A 16,054-nucleotide genomic window follows, 5' to 3' on the forward strand; every position below is an offset into this window, starting at 1 on the left:
GGGTTCTGGGGTGTATGAAGCCTTGATTCCCTGTTTTTAAATCCGCTACCGAATGCAGCGAGCGGTTCCTTCTGCAAGACGCGTGTTCTCCGCTCTCCTGTATTGGAGGGGGAGACGCTTTCGGAAGCAGAGTTAAAAGCAGGTAAACAAGGCTTCATACACCCCAGAACCCTGGGAGGGTGTCTCAGAACGGAACCACTCGCTGCGGCGGCAGGAGCAGTGAGCCAGTTGAGGGCCGGAGAGGGGCTGCCTTAAATGGCGGCTGTCGAGCAACCAGGCTGGCACAAACAAAGCCCAGGCCCTTTCCTGGAAAGAACTCTGCAACCAATCAGAGGGAAACAATGCTGCTGGCACCAATCAAAGGCTGGCCCCCTTCCTCTGCAGGGCGGGGGAGAAGCCAGAAGGGAGGGAGGAGGCGCCGCTGTCAGGAAGAGAAAAAGAGAGAGAAAAATGGTGCAGCCCAAACTATATGAATCAGAAACATGATGCGATTTCTGGACCTTCCGTGGGCCGGATCCAGAACCCATTTGGGCCGGAACCAGCCCGTGGCCCTTAGGTTGCTGACCTCTGTCCAGAGACTTCACAACCATCTTCACTTCCTAGGAACTCTGGGAACTGTAGTTCTGGGAGGAACCTCTCAGAGGTTTCTGAGCCTCCTCAGCCAACTACAATTCCCAGAAAAGCTGGACCAAGGCCTTTAGCCACAGCCCTGACCAAATAACGGAGCTCTCTCTTCTCTCCCTCTCCACCTCCCACATTCACAACAAATCAGTCTCCCACTCCTCAGTCCCTTTCACTAACCTCCCCTAGCCCTAATTCTTCCACATTCCTTTAAAACATTTCTGTGAACTAAGGAACACAAAAAACACCCTCACTGGTCACCTTCCACAGGTCAAAAGCCAATGCAGAAAATATTTAATAAAAACAGCTCTAAACAGGTACACAAGAGCACAGAAAATAGATGAGTTTCAAAAGCAATACCAAATGAACATTTAACACAGGTACCTTTCATTCAGCTGGAAAATGCTATCAGTAAAAAGGTCTTCAATGGGTTATGCAAAGTTCAAGTAATGAGCGCCTGGAATACTGATCTACAAGACAAGGGCAGCCCATCATTTTGGCAGTGAAAGGCGGACCTGAAAACTAAACAGATTCAACACACACCTTGAGCATTCCAGATTCACACTCCCTCCTTGTTTATCTAGCAAAAAGTTGCCACTTATTTTGTACATTTAGTATATATGACCTTCATTACTTTTATACATACGTATGTGTATACAAATTTAAGTACAAACACTAAAACATCATTCCATGCATTTACATCTGATTTCCCCCTTTATGAGTTTCTTGGTGTAAGTAGTGAACCCTGAGTGGAAAACTCCATACATTTATATAATTTCCCTAGTGTGAATTTGCTAATGAATATTAAGGTCTCCACTCCCTCTGAAGTCCTTTCCACATTCAATACACTCAATACATTGTGTGTGAGTTAGCTGATGTCTTCTAAGGTGTCCACTTTGACTGAAGCTCTTAACACACTCCATACGTTTAAATGGTTTCTCTTCCGTGTGAGTTCGTTGGTGTATTCTAAGGATTTCATATCGACTGAAGCACTTTCCACATTCAATACATTTAAATGGTTTCTCCCCCGTGTGAATTTGTTCATGTAGTTTAAGTACTCCGGTATGACTGAAGCTCTTTCCACACTGCATACATTGAAATGGCTTCTCCCCCGTGTGAGTTCGTTGGTGTCTTCTAAGTGATCCACTATCACTGAAACTCTTTCCACATTCAATACATTTAAATGGTTTCTCCCCAGTGTGAGTTCTTTGATGTATTCTAAGAACTCCACTTTGACTGAAGCACTTTCCACATTCAATACATTTAAATGGTTTCTCCCCAGTGTGAGTTCTTTGATGTATTCTAAGATCTCCATTTTGACTGAAGCACTTTCCACATTCAATACATTTAAATGGTTTCTCCCCCGTGTGAATTTGTTCATGTTGTTTAAGTACTCCGTTCCGACTGAAGCTCTTTCCACACTGCATACATTTAAATGGTTTTTCTCCTGTGTGAGTTCGTTGATGCCTTCTAAGTGCTCCACTTTGACTGAAGCACTTTCCACATTCAATACATTTAAATGGTTTCTCTCCTGTGTGAGTTCGTTGATGTCTTCTAAATGCTCCACTTTCACTGAACCTCTTTCCACATTCAATACATTTAAATGGTTTCTCCCCTGGGTGAGTTCGTTGATGTCTTCTAAGATTTCCACTTCTACTGAAGCACTTTCCACATTCAATACATTTAAATGGTTTCTCTGGTTTCTCCCCTGTGTGAGTTCGTTGATGTCTTCTAAGATTTCCACTTCTACTGTAGCTCTTTCCACATTCCATACATTGAAATGGTTTCTCCCCCGTGTGAGTTCGTTGGTGTCTTCTAAGTGCTTCATTTTGACTGTAGCTCTTTCCACATTCCATACATTGAAATGGTTTCTCCCCCGTGTGAGTTCGTTGGTGTCTTCTAAGTGATCCACTATCACTGAAACTCTTTCCACATTCAATACATTTAAATGGTTTCTCCCCAGTGTGAGTTCTTTGATGTATTCTAAGATCTCCACTTTGACTGAAGCACTTTCCACATTCAATACATTTAAATGGTTTCTCCCCAGTGTGTGTTCTTTGATGTATTCTAAGGATTTCATATCGACTGAAGCACTTTCCACATTCAATACATTTAAATGGTTTCTCCCCAGTGTGTATTCTTTGATGTATTCTAAGGATTTCATATCGACTGAAGCACTTTCCACATTCAATACATTTAAATGGTTTCTCCCCCGTGTGAATTTGTTCATGTACTTTAAGTGCTCCGTTATGAATGAAGCTCTTTCCACACTGCATACATTTAAATGGTTTCTCTTCCATATGAGTTCGTTGATGTCTTCTAAGTTTCCCACTTTCACCGAAGCTCTTTCCACATTCAATACATGTAAATGGTTTCTCTGGTTTCTCCCCTGTGTGAGTTCGTTGGTGTCTTCTAAGTGCTTCATTTTGACTGTAGCTCTTTCCACATTCCATACATTGAAATGGTTTCTCCCCCGTGTGAGTTCGTTGGTGTCTTCTAAGTGATCCACTATCACTGAAACTCTTTCCACATTCAATACATTTAAATGGTTTCTCCCCAGTGTGAGTTCTTTGATGTATTCTAAGATCTCCACTTTGACTGAAGCACTTTCCACATTCAATACATTTAAATGGTTTCTCCCCAGTGTGAGTTCTTTGATGTATTCTAAGATCTCCACTTTGACTGAAGCACTTTCCACATTCAATACATTTAAATGGTTTCTCCCCCGTGTGAATTTGTTCATGTAGTTTAAGTACTCCGTTCCGACTGAAGCCCTTTCCACACTGCATACATTTAAATGGTTTTTCTTCTGTGTGAGTTCGTTGATGCCTTCTAAGTGCTCCACTTTGACTGAAGCACTTTCCACATTCAATACATTTAAATGGTTTCTCTCCTGTGTGAGTTCGTTGATGTCTTCTAAATGCTCCACTTTCACTGAAGCTCTTTCCACATTCAATACATTTAAATGGTTTCTCCCCTGGGTGAGTTCGTTGATGTCTTCTAAGATTTCCACTTCTACTGAAGCACTTTCCACATTCAATACATTTAAATGGTTTCTCTGGTTTCTCCCCTGTGTGAGTTCGTTGGTGTCTTCTAAGTGCTTCATTTTGACTGTAGCTCTTTCCACATTCCATACATTGAAATGGTTTCTCCCCCGTGTGAGTTCGTTGGTGTCTTCTAAGTGATCCACTATCACTGAAACTCTTTCCACATTCAATACATTTAAATGGTTTCTCCCCAGTGTGAGTTCTTTGATGTATTCTAAGAACTCCACTTTGACTGAAGCACTTTCCACATTCAATACATTTAAATGGTTTCTCCCCAGTGTGAGTTCTTTGATGTATTCTAAGATCTCCACTTTGACTGAAGCACTTTCCACATTCAATACATTTAAATGGTTTCTCCCCCGTGTGAATTTGTTCATGTTGTTTAAGTACTCCGTTCCGACTGAAGCTCTTTCCACACTGCATACATTTAAATGGTTTTTCTCCTGTGTGAGTTCGTTGATGCCTTCTAAGTGCTCCACTTTGACTGAAGCACTTTCCACATTCAATACATTTAAATGGTTTCTCTCCTGTGTGAGTTCGTTGATGTCTTCTAAATGCTCCACTTTCACTGAAGCTCTTTCCACATTCAATACATTTAAATGGTTTCTCCCCAGTGTGTGTTCTTTGATGTATTCTAAGGATTTCATATCGACTGAAGCACTTTCCACATTCAATACATTTAAATGGTTTCTCCCCCGTGTGAATTTCTTCATGTACTTTAAGTGCTCCGTTATGAATGAAGCTCTTTCCACACTGCATACATTTAAATGGTTTCTCTCCCGTGTGAGTTCGTTGATGTATTCTAAGGTGTACATTTTGAATGAAGCTCTTTCCACATTCAATACATTTAAATGGTTTCTCTTCCATATGAGTTCGTTGATGTCTTCTAAGTTTCCCACTTTCACCGAAGCTCTTTCCACATTCAATACATTTAAATGGTTTCTCTGGTTTCTCCCCTGTGTGAGTTCGTTGGTGTCTTCTAAGTGCTTCATTTTGACTGTAGCTCTTTCCACATTCCATACATTGAAATGGTTTCTCCCCTGTGTGAGTTCGTTGGTGTCTTCTAAGTGATCCACTATCACTGAAACTCTTTCCACATTCAATACATTTAAATGGTTTCTCCCCAGTGTGAGTTCTTTGATGTATTCTAAGATCTCCACTTTGACTGAAGCACTTTCCACATTCAATACATTTAAATGGTTTCTCCCCAGTGTGAGTTCTTTGATGTATTCTAAGATCTCCACTTTGACTGAAGCACTTTCCACATTCAATACATTTAAATGGTTTCTCCCCAGTGTGAGTTCTTTGATGTATTCTAAGATCTCCACTTTGACTGAAGCACTTTCCACATTCAATACATTTAAATGGTTTCTCCCCCGTGTGAATTTGTTCATGTAGTTTAAGTACTCCGTTCCGACTGAAGCCCTTTCCACACTGCATACATTTAAATGGTTTTTCTTCTGTGTGAGTTCGTTGATGCCTTCTAAGTGCTCCACTTTGACTGAAGCACTTTCCACATTCAATACATTTAAATGGTTTCTCTCCTGTGTGAGTTCGTTGATGTCTTCTAAATGCTCCACTTTCACTGAAGCTCTTTCCACATTCAATACATTTAAATGGTTTCTCCCCTGGGTGAGTTCGTTGATGTCTTCTAAGATTTCCACTTCTACTGAAGCACTTTCCACATTCAATACATTTAAATGGTTTCTCCCCCGTATGAGTTCGTTGATGTATTCTAAGTGTTCCACTTCGACTGAAGCTCTTTCCACATTCAATACATTTAAATGGTTTCTCCCCTGTGTGAGTTCGTTGATGTATTCTAAGTGTTCCACTTTGACTGAAGCTCTTTCCACATTCCATACATTCAAATAGTTTCTCTCCTTTGTGAGTTTGTTGTTGTATCCTCAATTTCTTTGTTCTTTCGCATAAATTCACAGGTGGCTCCATAGAATTCTGACTTTCATCTTCCTCACCTGTTTGGGAGTCTGGGAGGAAAGAGAATCCTGTTAGACTTTCAAGAAAGACAAAAAGGGAACTGAACACCTGTCCATCCCAATCTGCACCTTCTCTCATTGTAACACCTTCATTCTCCACTATCCTCTCGAGGTTCCAAATTTTACGAAAGCTAATAATGGCAATATAATGGCAAGAGCAATACATGATCACTCCATTCACACTTACTAAGGCATCTTCATTTTACAATACAGATCTATGCTGGAACTGGTTTATTAGACACATCTCTATTTCTCTTTCTCAAGTGAATGATCTCAGGCTAAAGTAACAGTATCTCCTTTGTGAAATAAATAAAACTTAAGTGCTACATGTAACTGTAAAAATATTGCAATATATTGGAACCTAAGAAGAGCCTGCTGGATCAGGCAAAGGCCCACCTAGTCCAGCATCCTCTTCTCACAGAGGCCAACCAGATGCCTGTGGGAAACCGGCAAGCAGGACTGGAGCAAAAGAGTCTTCTCTGCCTTCGTGTGCTTTCCAGAAACGAGTATCAAGAAGCATTATTGCCTAGGACCGCGAGGGCAGAGCAGAGACATCAGTCTTATCCTTTTTTTTCAAGTTATCCAAGTTGCTGTCCGTCACTGTCTCCTGTAGGATGGATTCCATAGGTGAACTATGCTTCTGTTGATTCATCTTTTGCAGCCCTTAAAGGCAGATAAATGTATTATGGTCTAAGCTTTTGTGGGCTGCAGTCTGACAAAGTGGACTCTTGACCAGGAAAGCTGGTGCCACTATAAACCTCTGAGTCTCTTTGTTGGCTTTTTGTACTTATTTTGAAATTTGCACCAAGGTTGTACCACAGTATCTCCATGGAAGCTTAGGGACAGACAAAATTACAGGGTGTCAGCTCCGTGACTCTCAAGCCTCTCGTGGCTCCGCTTACAGAGCCTGAGAGCGCAAGAGATGTGATTCAGTTGGAATGTGAAGCATGGGAGGAGCAGCCAAGCTGCAGCAGGAGCAAAGAACAAAGAGCAGGAAGAGGGGGTGCCGGGGGGCACAGACTGTTTTCAGTTTGAGCTCTGACACAGAGACCCTGGAAATAGCCTGTCCAAAAAATCGTAGGCTCGAGAGAATCTGCGAGAAGAGGGGGAAAGAAAGCGAAAGTGGGGTGGGGGCTTCTTTGCAGGAGGGTTCGGCAACTGCAAGCTGGAATGAACATGCTGAAGTCTGAGCTCCACAGTGATTTGTGAGTTTGAGCAATAAACCTGAGATAATTACTACTAGAGTTGTCTCGCGTCTGTGCGGGAGAACCAAGGGGCGCTAAAATTATTATCCCACTCACTCACTCTCACAAACAACCCCAGTCTGTAAGATTGGCAAGTTTACACAATTTGCTTATAATACCAGACACTCTTGGACTTTATATGCCCAATCCTAAGTGTAGAGCCTCCAGCCACAGGAATCGTGTATCATGATAACTGGTCCTTTGTCCCTTAAGCCCACCAAACTGGGGAGGTGCATGCATTTATTGTGTTTTGATGCTGGTGGAATATATCATTCTGACCCTGTCTATAACAAATAAGAGTAATAGAAACAATTTATGTACATTAATTATAAATAATTATGGGAAACATTTCCATTCCCCTTCACCCATTTTTCAGGATTGGTGTGCAACATCATTACCATCAATTATTCCTGCCATGGAAATAACACCTAAGATGTCAAAGCCTGGAGGAAGAAAATCTGCCCCCACTACTTTAGGAAAAGGATTCAAGAAACAAAGAGCTGCTTTGGAGAAGGCCTCACCCGTTCCTTCTTCCTGTCAGGAACTTCCTTCCATTTGTCTCCTCTCCATCTTTTCCTCTTTCTCCCTCCGCCATCCATCTATCCCTGTCCCCATCTCCTCCCCCCTGGAACTCACCAGATTTCTCCAAGGGTCCTGGGAGGGAATGCTCAGAGGTTGTGGGGAGGGATGCGGGAGACAGCCTGACCAGGTCACCCATCCATCTTCCTCCTTCCATCCTGGCCAGGGTTGCAGGTTCAGTCTCAGCTAGGTTTGCAGGTTCAGCTTCCTGAGGAGCGCAGAATCCAGAGCAAGTTGCAGTTTCCTGGGAGGGAGGGAAGAAGAAGAAGCCAAGGGAGTCTGAGAGCCCCTGCAGGGATTCTCCTGCCCAAGACATTCCGCTGCCCCTGGAGAAGCCCCAACTGGGCACCCACTTCCCAAGAGCCTCCACCCATTTTCGATCACCTTTGGCAATTCCTTTCACCTGCCTGTCCCACCTTCCTTCCTAAGGCTGGCATGGTATGCACATTAGTGGCCTGAGAGTAGATCCCTTGGAATTTAAGAGTTAATCTGCAAAGGACTGCTCTGAATACATGGGTGGCCCTTGCAGGGAGAAGAAGGAAGCCCCTTGCTTGAATCAGGACCGGCTGGGAGAGGCGGGGGATCCGCCCACTGCTCCCTCTGCCCTCGCTGCCTCCTCCTCTGCCCTCCTGGCCCGCAAACACCCTTTGCTCTTGTTCTTCAGGGGAGAGAGGCAGGAAGAGCCTTCAAACCCATCCCTTTCCTCCTCTGCTCCCCCTCCTGTCCTTTTGGGAAACAGGAACTTTGGTCAGGAGTAAACAACTTAGATGGCAAGTTTGCAAGATAAGCACTTTAAAGCACTGCTTGTTCCTACTATGTGTGAGTCTCTGTGTGTTTGGACCTAGAGGACAACATACATGTTTACACCACATGATTCCGAAAAGAGGGCAATTCTTTAAAATCGAAGGCCATTTCTACAAAATGGAAGACTTCCGAAGGCAGCCTTTTACAAGGAAATTTTTGACAGTTTTTATTTTGTTGGAAGCTACCCAGATGGGCAGAGGCAACCCAGTCAGATAGGGAGGATGCAAGTAATAATAATAATAATAATAGTAGCTTCCTAAGCCTGTCCTGGGACGCGGGTGGCGCTGTGGGTTAAACCACACAGCCTAGGACTTGCCAATAAGAAGGTTGGCGGTTCGAATCCCCGCGACCGGGTGAGGTGAGCTCCCGTTGCTCGGCCCCTGCTCCTGCCAACCTAACAGTTCAAAAGCACATCAAAGTGCAAGTAGATAAATAGGTACCGCTCCGGCGGGAAGGTAAACGGCGTTCCCATGCGCTGCTATGGTTTGCCAGAAGTGGCTTAGTCATGCTGGCCACATGACCCGGAAGGTGTATGCCGGCTCCCTCGGCCAATAAAGCGAGATGAGTACCACAACCCCAGAGTCGGTGACAACTAGACCTAATGGTCAGGGGTCCTTTACCTTTTTAAGCCTGTCCTGCTATGCATGCTGATCAGAGACTCTGTCCAAACAACCCCGTTGAACGCAACAGGGCTTCCTATTTTTACTACTATCAGTGGGATCAGTCAAACCACGAAGCCACTGATCAGCCAGAGTTTCCTGTTTTCACCAAGCACAGTTTGAAGTTAGCTTAATATCCCAGCTTGTTCCAAAGCTGGCAGCTGTAGTTTCCTGGCTTGGGCAAAATGGAAAGTTTGTTAGTTATGGCTCATAAGAGAGTGCCTGGTTTCATCACAGTTCACCCTCAGGGCCGGCCAAATCATGAGGTAGGGTGGGACAATTAGGTCAGGAGGCAGATGCAGGGAGAGATGGGAAGAGCACGTTCCCAGCTCCCCTGTTTGTTAGCCTTGCTGCCAGTGCAGGACCACAGCTGGTACATTTGTGCAACTATTTAATGCGATTACACATGGGATTGCTGAGGCTGCAAGACGTGCCAAGATTTTTACCCTAGTGGGGACCAAAGAGCATTTTGGAAATGGAGGCAATTTAGAGGAGGAAAACGGGGGTTGGTGGAAGGTCACCTCTTCTGACACAGCTTCTGCTCTGATAAAACTCAGAGTCACCTGCAGCTGTTTAGGTAAAGTAAGAATAGCAGGAGATATGATCACAAACCTGCCATGTAAGGTTTGGTCTAGCAAACCTTTTTAAAGTGGATTAGAGAGAAAGTGCAGGGAGGAGGAATATTCACCACCAAAGCTAAGCAGAACCTCCATGTCTGGAGGCACTGGACCTGTGACCTCCAGGTGCTGGAAACCCAGGTGAGAGGAATCATAGAATCATAGAGTTGGAAGAGACCACAAGGGCCATCGAGTCCAACCCCCTGCCAAGCAGGAAACACCATCAGAGCACTCGTGACATATGGTTGTCAAGCCTCTGCTTAAAGACCTCCAAAGAAGGAGACTCCACCACACTCCTTGGCAGCAAATTCCACTGTCGAACAGCTCTTACTGTCAGGAAGTTCTTCCTAATGTTTAGGTGGAATCTTCTTTCCTGCAGTTTGGATCCATTGCTCCGTGTCCGCTTCTCAGGAGCAGCAGAAAACAACCTTTCTCCTTCCTCTATGCGACATCCTTTTATATATTTGAACATGGCTATCATATCACCCCTTAACCTCCTCTTCTCCAGGCTAAACATGCCCAGCTCCCTTAGCCGTTCCTCATAAGGCATCGTTTCCAGGCCTTTGACCATTTTGGTTGCCCTCCTCTGGACACGTTCCAGTTTGTCAGTGTCCTTCTTGAACTGTGGCGCCCAGAACTGGACACAGTACTCCAGGTGAGGTCTGACCAGAGCAGAATACAGTGGCACTATTACTTCCCTTGATCTAGATGCTATACTCCTATTGATGCAGCCCAGAATTGCACTGGCTTTTTTAGATGCCGCGTCACACTGTTGGCTCATGTCAAGTTTGTGGTCAACCAAGACTCCTAGATCCTTTTCACATGTACTGCTCTCAAGCCAGGTGTCACCCATCTTGTATTTGTGCCTCTCATTTTTTTTGCCCAAGTGCAATACTTTACATTTCTCCCTGTTAAAATTCATCTTGTTTGTTTTGGCCCAGTTCTCCAATCTGTCAAGGTCGTTTTGAAGTGTGATCCTGTCCTCTGGGGTGTTAGCCACCCCTCCCAGTTTGGTGTCATCTGCAAATTTGATCAGGATGCCCTTGAGTCCATCATCCAAGTCGTTGATAAAGATGTTGAATAAGACTGGGCCCAAGACAGAACCCTGTGGCACCCCACTAGTCACTCTTCTCCAGGATGAAGAGGAACCATTGATGAGCACCCTTTGGGTTCGGTCAGTCAGCCAGTTACAAATCCACTGAGTGGTAGCAAAGTCAAGACCACATTTTACCAGCTTCTTTACAAGAAGGAGGGCACTTACCTTTCCCAGAAGCCCCTCAGTGTCTGGGAGCAGGGTCTGGTCTGCTCCCCCTACTCTCCCACTGGGCCACCGACTGGCATCTGCAGCTCCCCTGAAGGAGAGGACACTATTCCCAGATTGGGGAGGACTGGGAGCCTGTGGGGTTTCCCATCGTGAACGAGGGAGCTGCATCGTCTTCAGGAAATCCTGCTTCTCGGCATCCCAGTGCTGCTGCGGCTGCCCCTCCTCTGGCTCCTGCTTAATCTGACATGAATCTGCCCGAGGCAGAAGATCCCTGATGGTCCCAACTTGGCCGGCAGGAGGTTTCTTTCCTTTGCACTCCAGTCTTTCCCTTTGAATGGGTCTCCTGGGTCCCTGCTCTTCCATTTTTACACCACCCTGCTGGAAAAGAATTAGACACAAAGTAAAATAAAACCCAAGAATAAAAACAAAAGCACATTTTAACCATTAGCCAGTTTTTGAAATATATTATTACTCTTTCTATTTCTGATGTTCAGGCTGTGAATGACAATCATTATGTCACCCAAATGACTCCACCCAGGGACGAGGGGAAGTTATTCAAAGACTCGGGGAAACATCAAGGTTTATGGAAGTACAAATAATATTGGGGGGGGCCAAGGCAGAGGGAGGGAAATCCAAAAACAACCCAGTGAGAGGACTGAGCATGTTCAGTGGACAGGGAATGCTGATCCTGGCTGCAACTTCTAGCATGTTGGAAAGGCAGCAACAGATCTTCGTATATGATTAAGGCTGCGACAGACCCACCTAACACTTAAAGTACATGACTTCACCCAAGAAATCCTGCCAGCTGCAGTTTGTTAGGGGTGTTGAGAACTGTAGCAATAAACTACAGGTCCCGTGGTTCTCTGGGCGAAGCCACATGCTTTAAATGTATGGTATCTGCACAGTCTAAGAAACAAACAGACAAAAGGAATATTGAACAACAAAATCAAACAACCCACTCCAAAATATTTTATATTTGATGGTCACAAACTCTCTTGACTGAAGACACTCTAACTTGCAGTCCATTGGCTGCATATGGCTTGCCAAGCCTCAGGGTGTTTCCTGCTAGTCCCTGCCGTTTCCATCTCCTGATCTGATCATAGGATGAAGATCTCTGTCTGTCCTGGAGAGAAAGATGCCTAAAGGGCCCTTAGAGAGATCTTTTCAACTCCAATTTCAGCACAAACCAGCACAGTGCTGAAATGGGGCAAAAGGAAAATAAATGATCCCTCTGGCTGCTCTTTAAAGAGGATTTCTAAAGAACAATCAGAAGGGACTTTTTTTCACAGATCTCATTGCTAATTCAGCAGGGTCTTCTTGTGCTCTTATTTTTCCTCCCCCCAAGACTGGGGTTGGAAGGTCTAAACATACTGATTGTGTTTGCAAGACTTGTATGTATGCTAGATGGCATGTCTGGTGAGTGTGTGCAGCACCTCTGGTGAGTGTGTGCATGTGACTTTATGGTCTGCATATCTTTTCTGTGTGCACATGCATGTGCATACATTGGCCTCAAAGCTCACTGGAATGTGGCCTCCAGAATTAATGCAGCTTTAAGCCCATAAATGTTTCGTTCCTCCTGTTCTATCGGAAAGAACAATCAAATCTAAGACTATCAGGAGGAGAGAACTCCTAGATCTACAGAGTTTATGTTCTCAACATCCTATGGACACAAACTGCAATGAGATTTCTCTCAATTAGATTTTTTTTCTTAAAAATATGAAGCAGATAACAGATTTGGGTGGCATGCATATCTATGGCAAGAGAAGAAAAAAGTTATAAATCGTTTGAAAACCATATCTTCCGGAAATCGTTAATTGAAGTATGGGACAGATATAAAAATCTATTAGAAATGGGGGTTCCACACTGGTTATCCCCATTAGACGTTATGGGAGTCAAGAAAATTAATATGAGGAGTAATTGGATTACTTACGGAGATTTAGTGGTAAAAGAAGGAGAGAAATGGAGATTGAAGCCATACGAGCAAGTAAAAGAACATGTTTTTGATTGGCTGCACCACTACCAGATAAATGATATGTTTAAAAAGGATGTGAAAGAAAAAGGGTATAAAGAAAAAGATTCGAAATTTCAAACGGAAACTGTTAACAATGATTGTAAGATAATCTCAAAAAGGTATAAAATATTATTGGAATGGCACACGATGGATGAGGAAGTTAAATCTGTAATGATTCACTGGGCCAGAGATTTAGGGTATAGTATTGATATGGAAGGGACGCAGGTGGCGCTGTGGGTTAAAGCCTCAGCGCCTAGGGCTTGCCAATCGAAAGGTCGGCGGTTCGAATCCCTGCGGCGGGGTGCGCTCCCGCTGCCCGGTCCCAGCGCCTGCCAACCTAGCAGTTCGAAAGCACCTCCGGGTGCAAGTAGATAAATAGGGACCGCTTACCAGCGGGAAGGTAAACGGCGTTTCCGTGTGCGGCTCTGGCTCTGGCTCTGGCCCTGGCCAGAGCAGCGATGTCACGCTGGCCACGTGACCCGGAAGTGTCTCCGGACAGCGCTGGCCCCTGGCCTCTTAAGTGAGATGGGCGCACAACCCCAGAGTCTGTCAAGACTGGCCCGTACGGGCAGGGGTACCTTTACCTTTACCTTTTATTGATATGGAAGACTGGCAAAAAATATGGAATGAAAATCTGAAGTTTACAGCATGTACTATGTTAAAAGAAAATGTTATGAAAATGGTATACCGATGGTATATAACACCAGTTAAATTGGCAAAAATGTATAAAACCTGTAACATATGTTGGAAATGTAAAGAGAAAGAGGGTACTTTTATTCATATGTGGTGGGAGTGTAAGAAAGTGAAGGGGTTCTGGGAAATGATATATAATGAATTAAAGAAAATGCTGAAATATAGCTTTGTAAAGAAACCAGAAACCTTCCTACTGGGAATAACTAGAAATGAAATAAATAAGAGGGACTGTAAACTCTTTCAGTACGCAATAACAGCAGTGAGAACATTGATGATCCAAAAATGGAAACAAGAAGAATTACCGACTTTGGAAGAATGGAGAAAAAAACTAACAGATTACGCAGAACTAGATAACTTAACTGGAAAAATCAGACTTCAAAGAGACCACAAGTTCCTAGAGGACTGGGGAAAATTCAGAGAATATTTGAAGAGTGTATGTGAGGAACAAACAACGCTAGTGTGTTTTAAAGAAGCTTTGTGAAAAAAATAAGGAATATTGCAAGAATGTAAACGAGGATAGAAAGATTTTACTTGAAGGCGATACTATAATTAAGGAATGTGAAGGTAGAAATTTAATTACGGATGATTGTCAGAGGAGCTGAGGGAGGTTCAAAAAGTCAAAATATGTGATTTGGAAAATTGTATGATTGGAGATATTGTGAAAATTTTAATAAAATTTATTATTAAAAAAAATTAGAAATATGAAGCAGTATAGAAATGAAATGAGTAATAATCTGAAGAAGTATCTGAAGAAGTGTGCATGCACACGAAAGCTTATACCAAGAACTAACTTAGTTGGTCTTTAAGGTGCTACTGGAAGGATTTTTTTTTTGTTTTGACTATGGCAGACCAACACGGCTACCTATCTGTAACTGGAAATCTGAACATGAATAGCTAATTTCAATTTTGCCTTCCTCAGTCTTTTACAATACTGTCTTCAACGTTTTTATTATCATTAATTCATTTCCATATGCCACACATCTTAAGAATCCTCCTTTCTTCTGCATTCTCTAAACTGTCACCCACTTCAACCCTCAGCCTTCATCTGAAAACTCTGCAGCCTTACTGAGGAAGGTGGAAATAAAACAATTAATGAACCAGGCTTAAGCCTGTCTCACTGATTTACACGCAGACACAAGAGGTCACTAGCTTTGACAGCTTCGGAAAAGATCAGGTGCCTTCTCCGGGAAATAGATCTATTAGCTGTTTTATTAGCCTTGACAGAACAACAGAGCCTCCATGTGTAGGCACAGTGTACCTTGATGTGAGGAAGACAAAAGAAGCCATTTCCTTGCTAAATGAATCTGATGGACATCATTACTACAAGAGAAAAGAGAGCTTTCAAAGGCGATCAGACCAATTCACAAATGAGGGCGATAGGTTTATCAATGGCACTGGCAGAGGAAGGGGGGCAGGAGTAGTGGCCTGCAAAGGGTGTCAGGGGGCTGCACAGGAAGAGCCCCCCCCCCCCGTGCTGCACTGCTCTTCCATTCCCCCCCCCCTGCCTCCCCTTCCCTCTCCGCCGTGGGGAGGACCCTGGAAGAGGACGGGGCTCCCTGCTGAGGGACAGGGAGAGGGGCGGCAAAAGCCCCAGCTCCGCCGCTGATCCGTGAGCGACTCTATGCATCGTCCACCGGGAAGCGGCAGCTGCCTTGGAGCCCTCATTCTGCCCCTTGAGCTCCGGACTGAAGGGAGCAGCTCCCCAGGGTCTCCGGCAGGGTCCGTGCCAGCCTGAGCCAGAGATGTTTGCCCCTGTGCCCTCCTGCAGATGCCCTGCCCCTCAGCTGCGCCCCTTCCCCTTCCTGCCCGGTTGGGGGGGGGGGGCGCCCTGCAGCCTCTGACTCCGCTCGGGGCCTGATCCTGCCAGGCCCACCTGCTCTCCGCCTCCTGCACCTCGGACTCCTCGCTCCGTCCCTGCAGCGGAATCCGGCTCCTCTCCGGGGAAACTCGCCAGGCCACGGGGCCGCTGCTCCTCCGCTCTCCTCGGCGGGGGACAGGAAAGTGCAGCCGCTCTCGAGTCCCCCTGGCTGGCCCCCTTTCCTGCCTCTCTGGGCATCGGAGCTCGCTGGCTGTGGGTTGGGCCCTGGGGGGCTGCGAGGCTGGATGCGCCCCCTTGCGCTGTCCCTCAGAATTTATTCTATCATTGGAATCTACCTGGCATCTTCTCGGATATCCAGAATGTTGCACAAATAAGTCTCCTTGTGATCTGATGTGCAGTCACTGGTTTCCTTATCAGCAAATATTTCTAGAAAGCTGGGACGATGCCACCCTGCAGCCATAGCTGTCAACTTTCAGATTTGAAAATAAGGGATCAGCAGCCTCACCTGTCCCGGGGACAGTCTACTGGATATCTAACAGTCCGGGATAGCAGCTGGAATTGGCACTGGAATAAGGGAATTTCCGGCAAAAAAGGGAAGGTTGACCGCTATGCCTGCAGCCCGAATGTGTAGCTGGAGGAGGCAGTCCAGTTCCCAGCTCTGCTGGTTGGGATCATGCAATCACTTAGCTCCAGCAACCGACC

General features: G+C 44.9%; 1 protein-coding gene and 2 long non-coding RNA genes across 6 annotated transcripts in view; 1 reads left to right on the forward strand and 2 right to left on the reverse strand.

Annotated features, from left to right (window-relative positions):
• LOC307209163 overlaps nucleotides 1–16,054 on the forward strand; it is an 84,714-nt gene that overhangs the window by 61,294 nt on the left and 7,366 nt on the right. The gene's annotated exons all lie outside the window — the stretch shown is intronic.
• On the reverse strand, nucleotides 879–15,604 carry LOC307205409 (uncharacterized protein). 4 transcript variants are annotated; one of them, XM_079957749.1, is made up of 4 exons: nucleotides 15,407–15,604; nucleotides 10,827–11,207; nucleotides 7,543–7,729; nucleotides 879–5,653 (listed from the first exon to the last, which is right to left on the reverse strand). In XM_079957749.1, exons 1-4 carry the CDS (start codon nucleotides 15,587–15,589, stop codon nucleotides 1,416–1,418), a joined length of 4,989 nt encoding a protein of 1,662 aa, XP_079813875.1. In that variant the 5' UTR covers nucleotides 15,590–15,604; the 3' UTR covers nucleotides 879–1,415. The 4 variants fall into 4 exon arrangements, with proteins under 4 accessions (XP_079813875.1, XP_079813874.1, XP_079813876.1 ...); XM_079957748.1 differs by lacking the exons at nucleotides 10,827–11,207; nucleotides 15,407–15,604 and adding an exon at nucleotides 9,897–10,304; XM_079957750.1 differs by lacking the exons at nucleotides 10,827–11,207; nucleotides 15,407–15,604 and adding an exon at nucleotides 8,730–10,005.
• Nucleotides 14,420–15,400, reverse strand: LOC307209200. The gene is made up of 2 exons (XR_013835414.1): nucleotides 14,899–15,400; nucleotides 14,420–14,853 (listed from the first exon to the last, which is right to left on the reverse strand). It is a non-coding gene; the product is annotated as an uncharacterized lncRNA (long non-coding RNA).

The sequence above is a fragment of the Podarcis cretensis genome, assembly GCF_951804945.1.
Source record: "Podarcis cretensis genome assembly, chromosome: 2".
Lineage (NCBI taxonomy): Eukaryota > Metazoa > Chordata > Lepidosauria > Squamata > Lacertidae > Podarcis > Podarcis cretensis.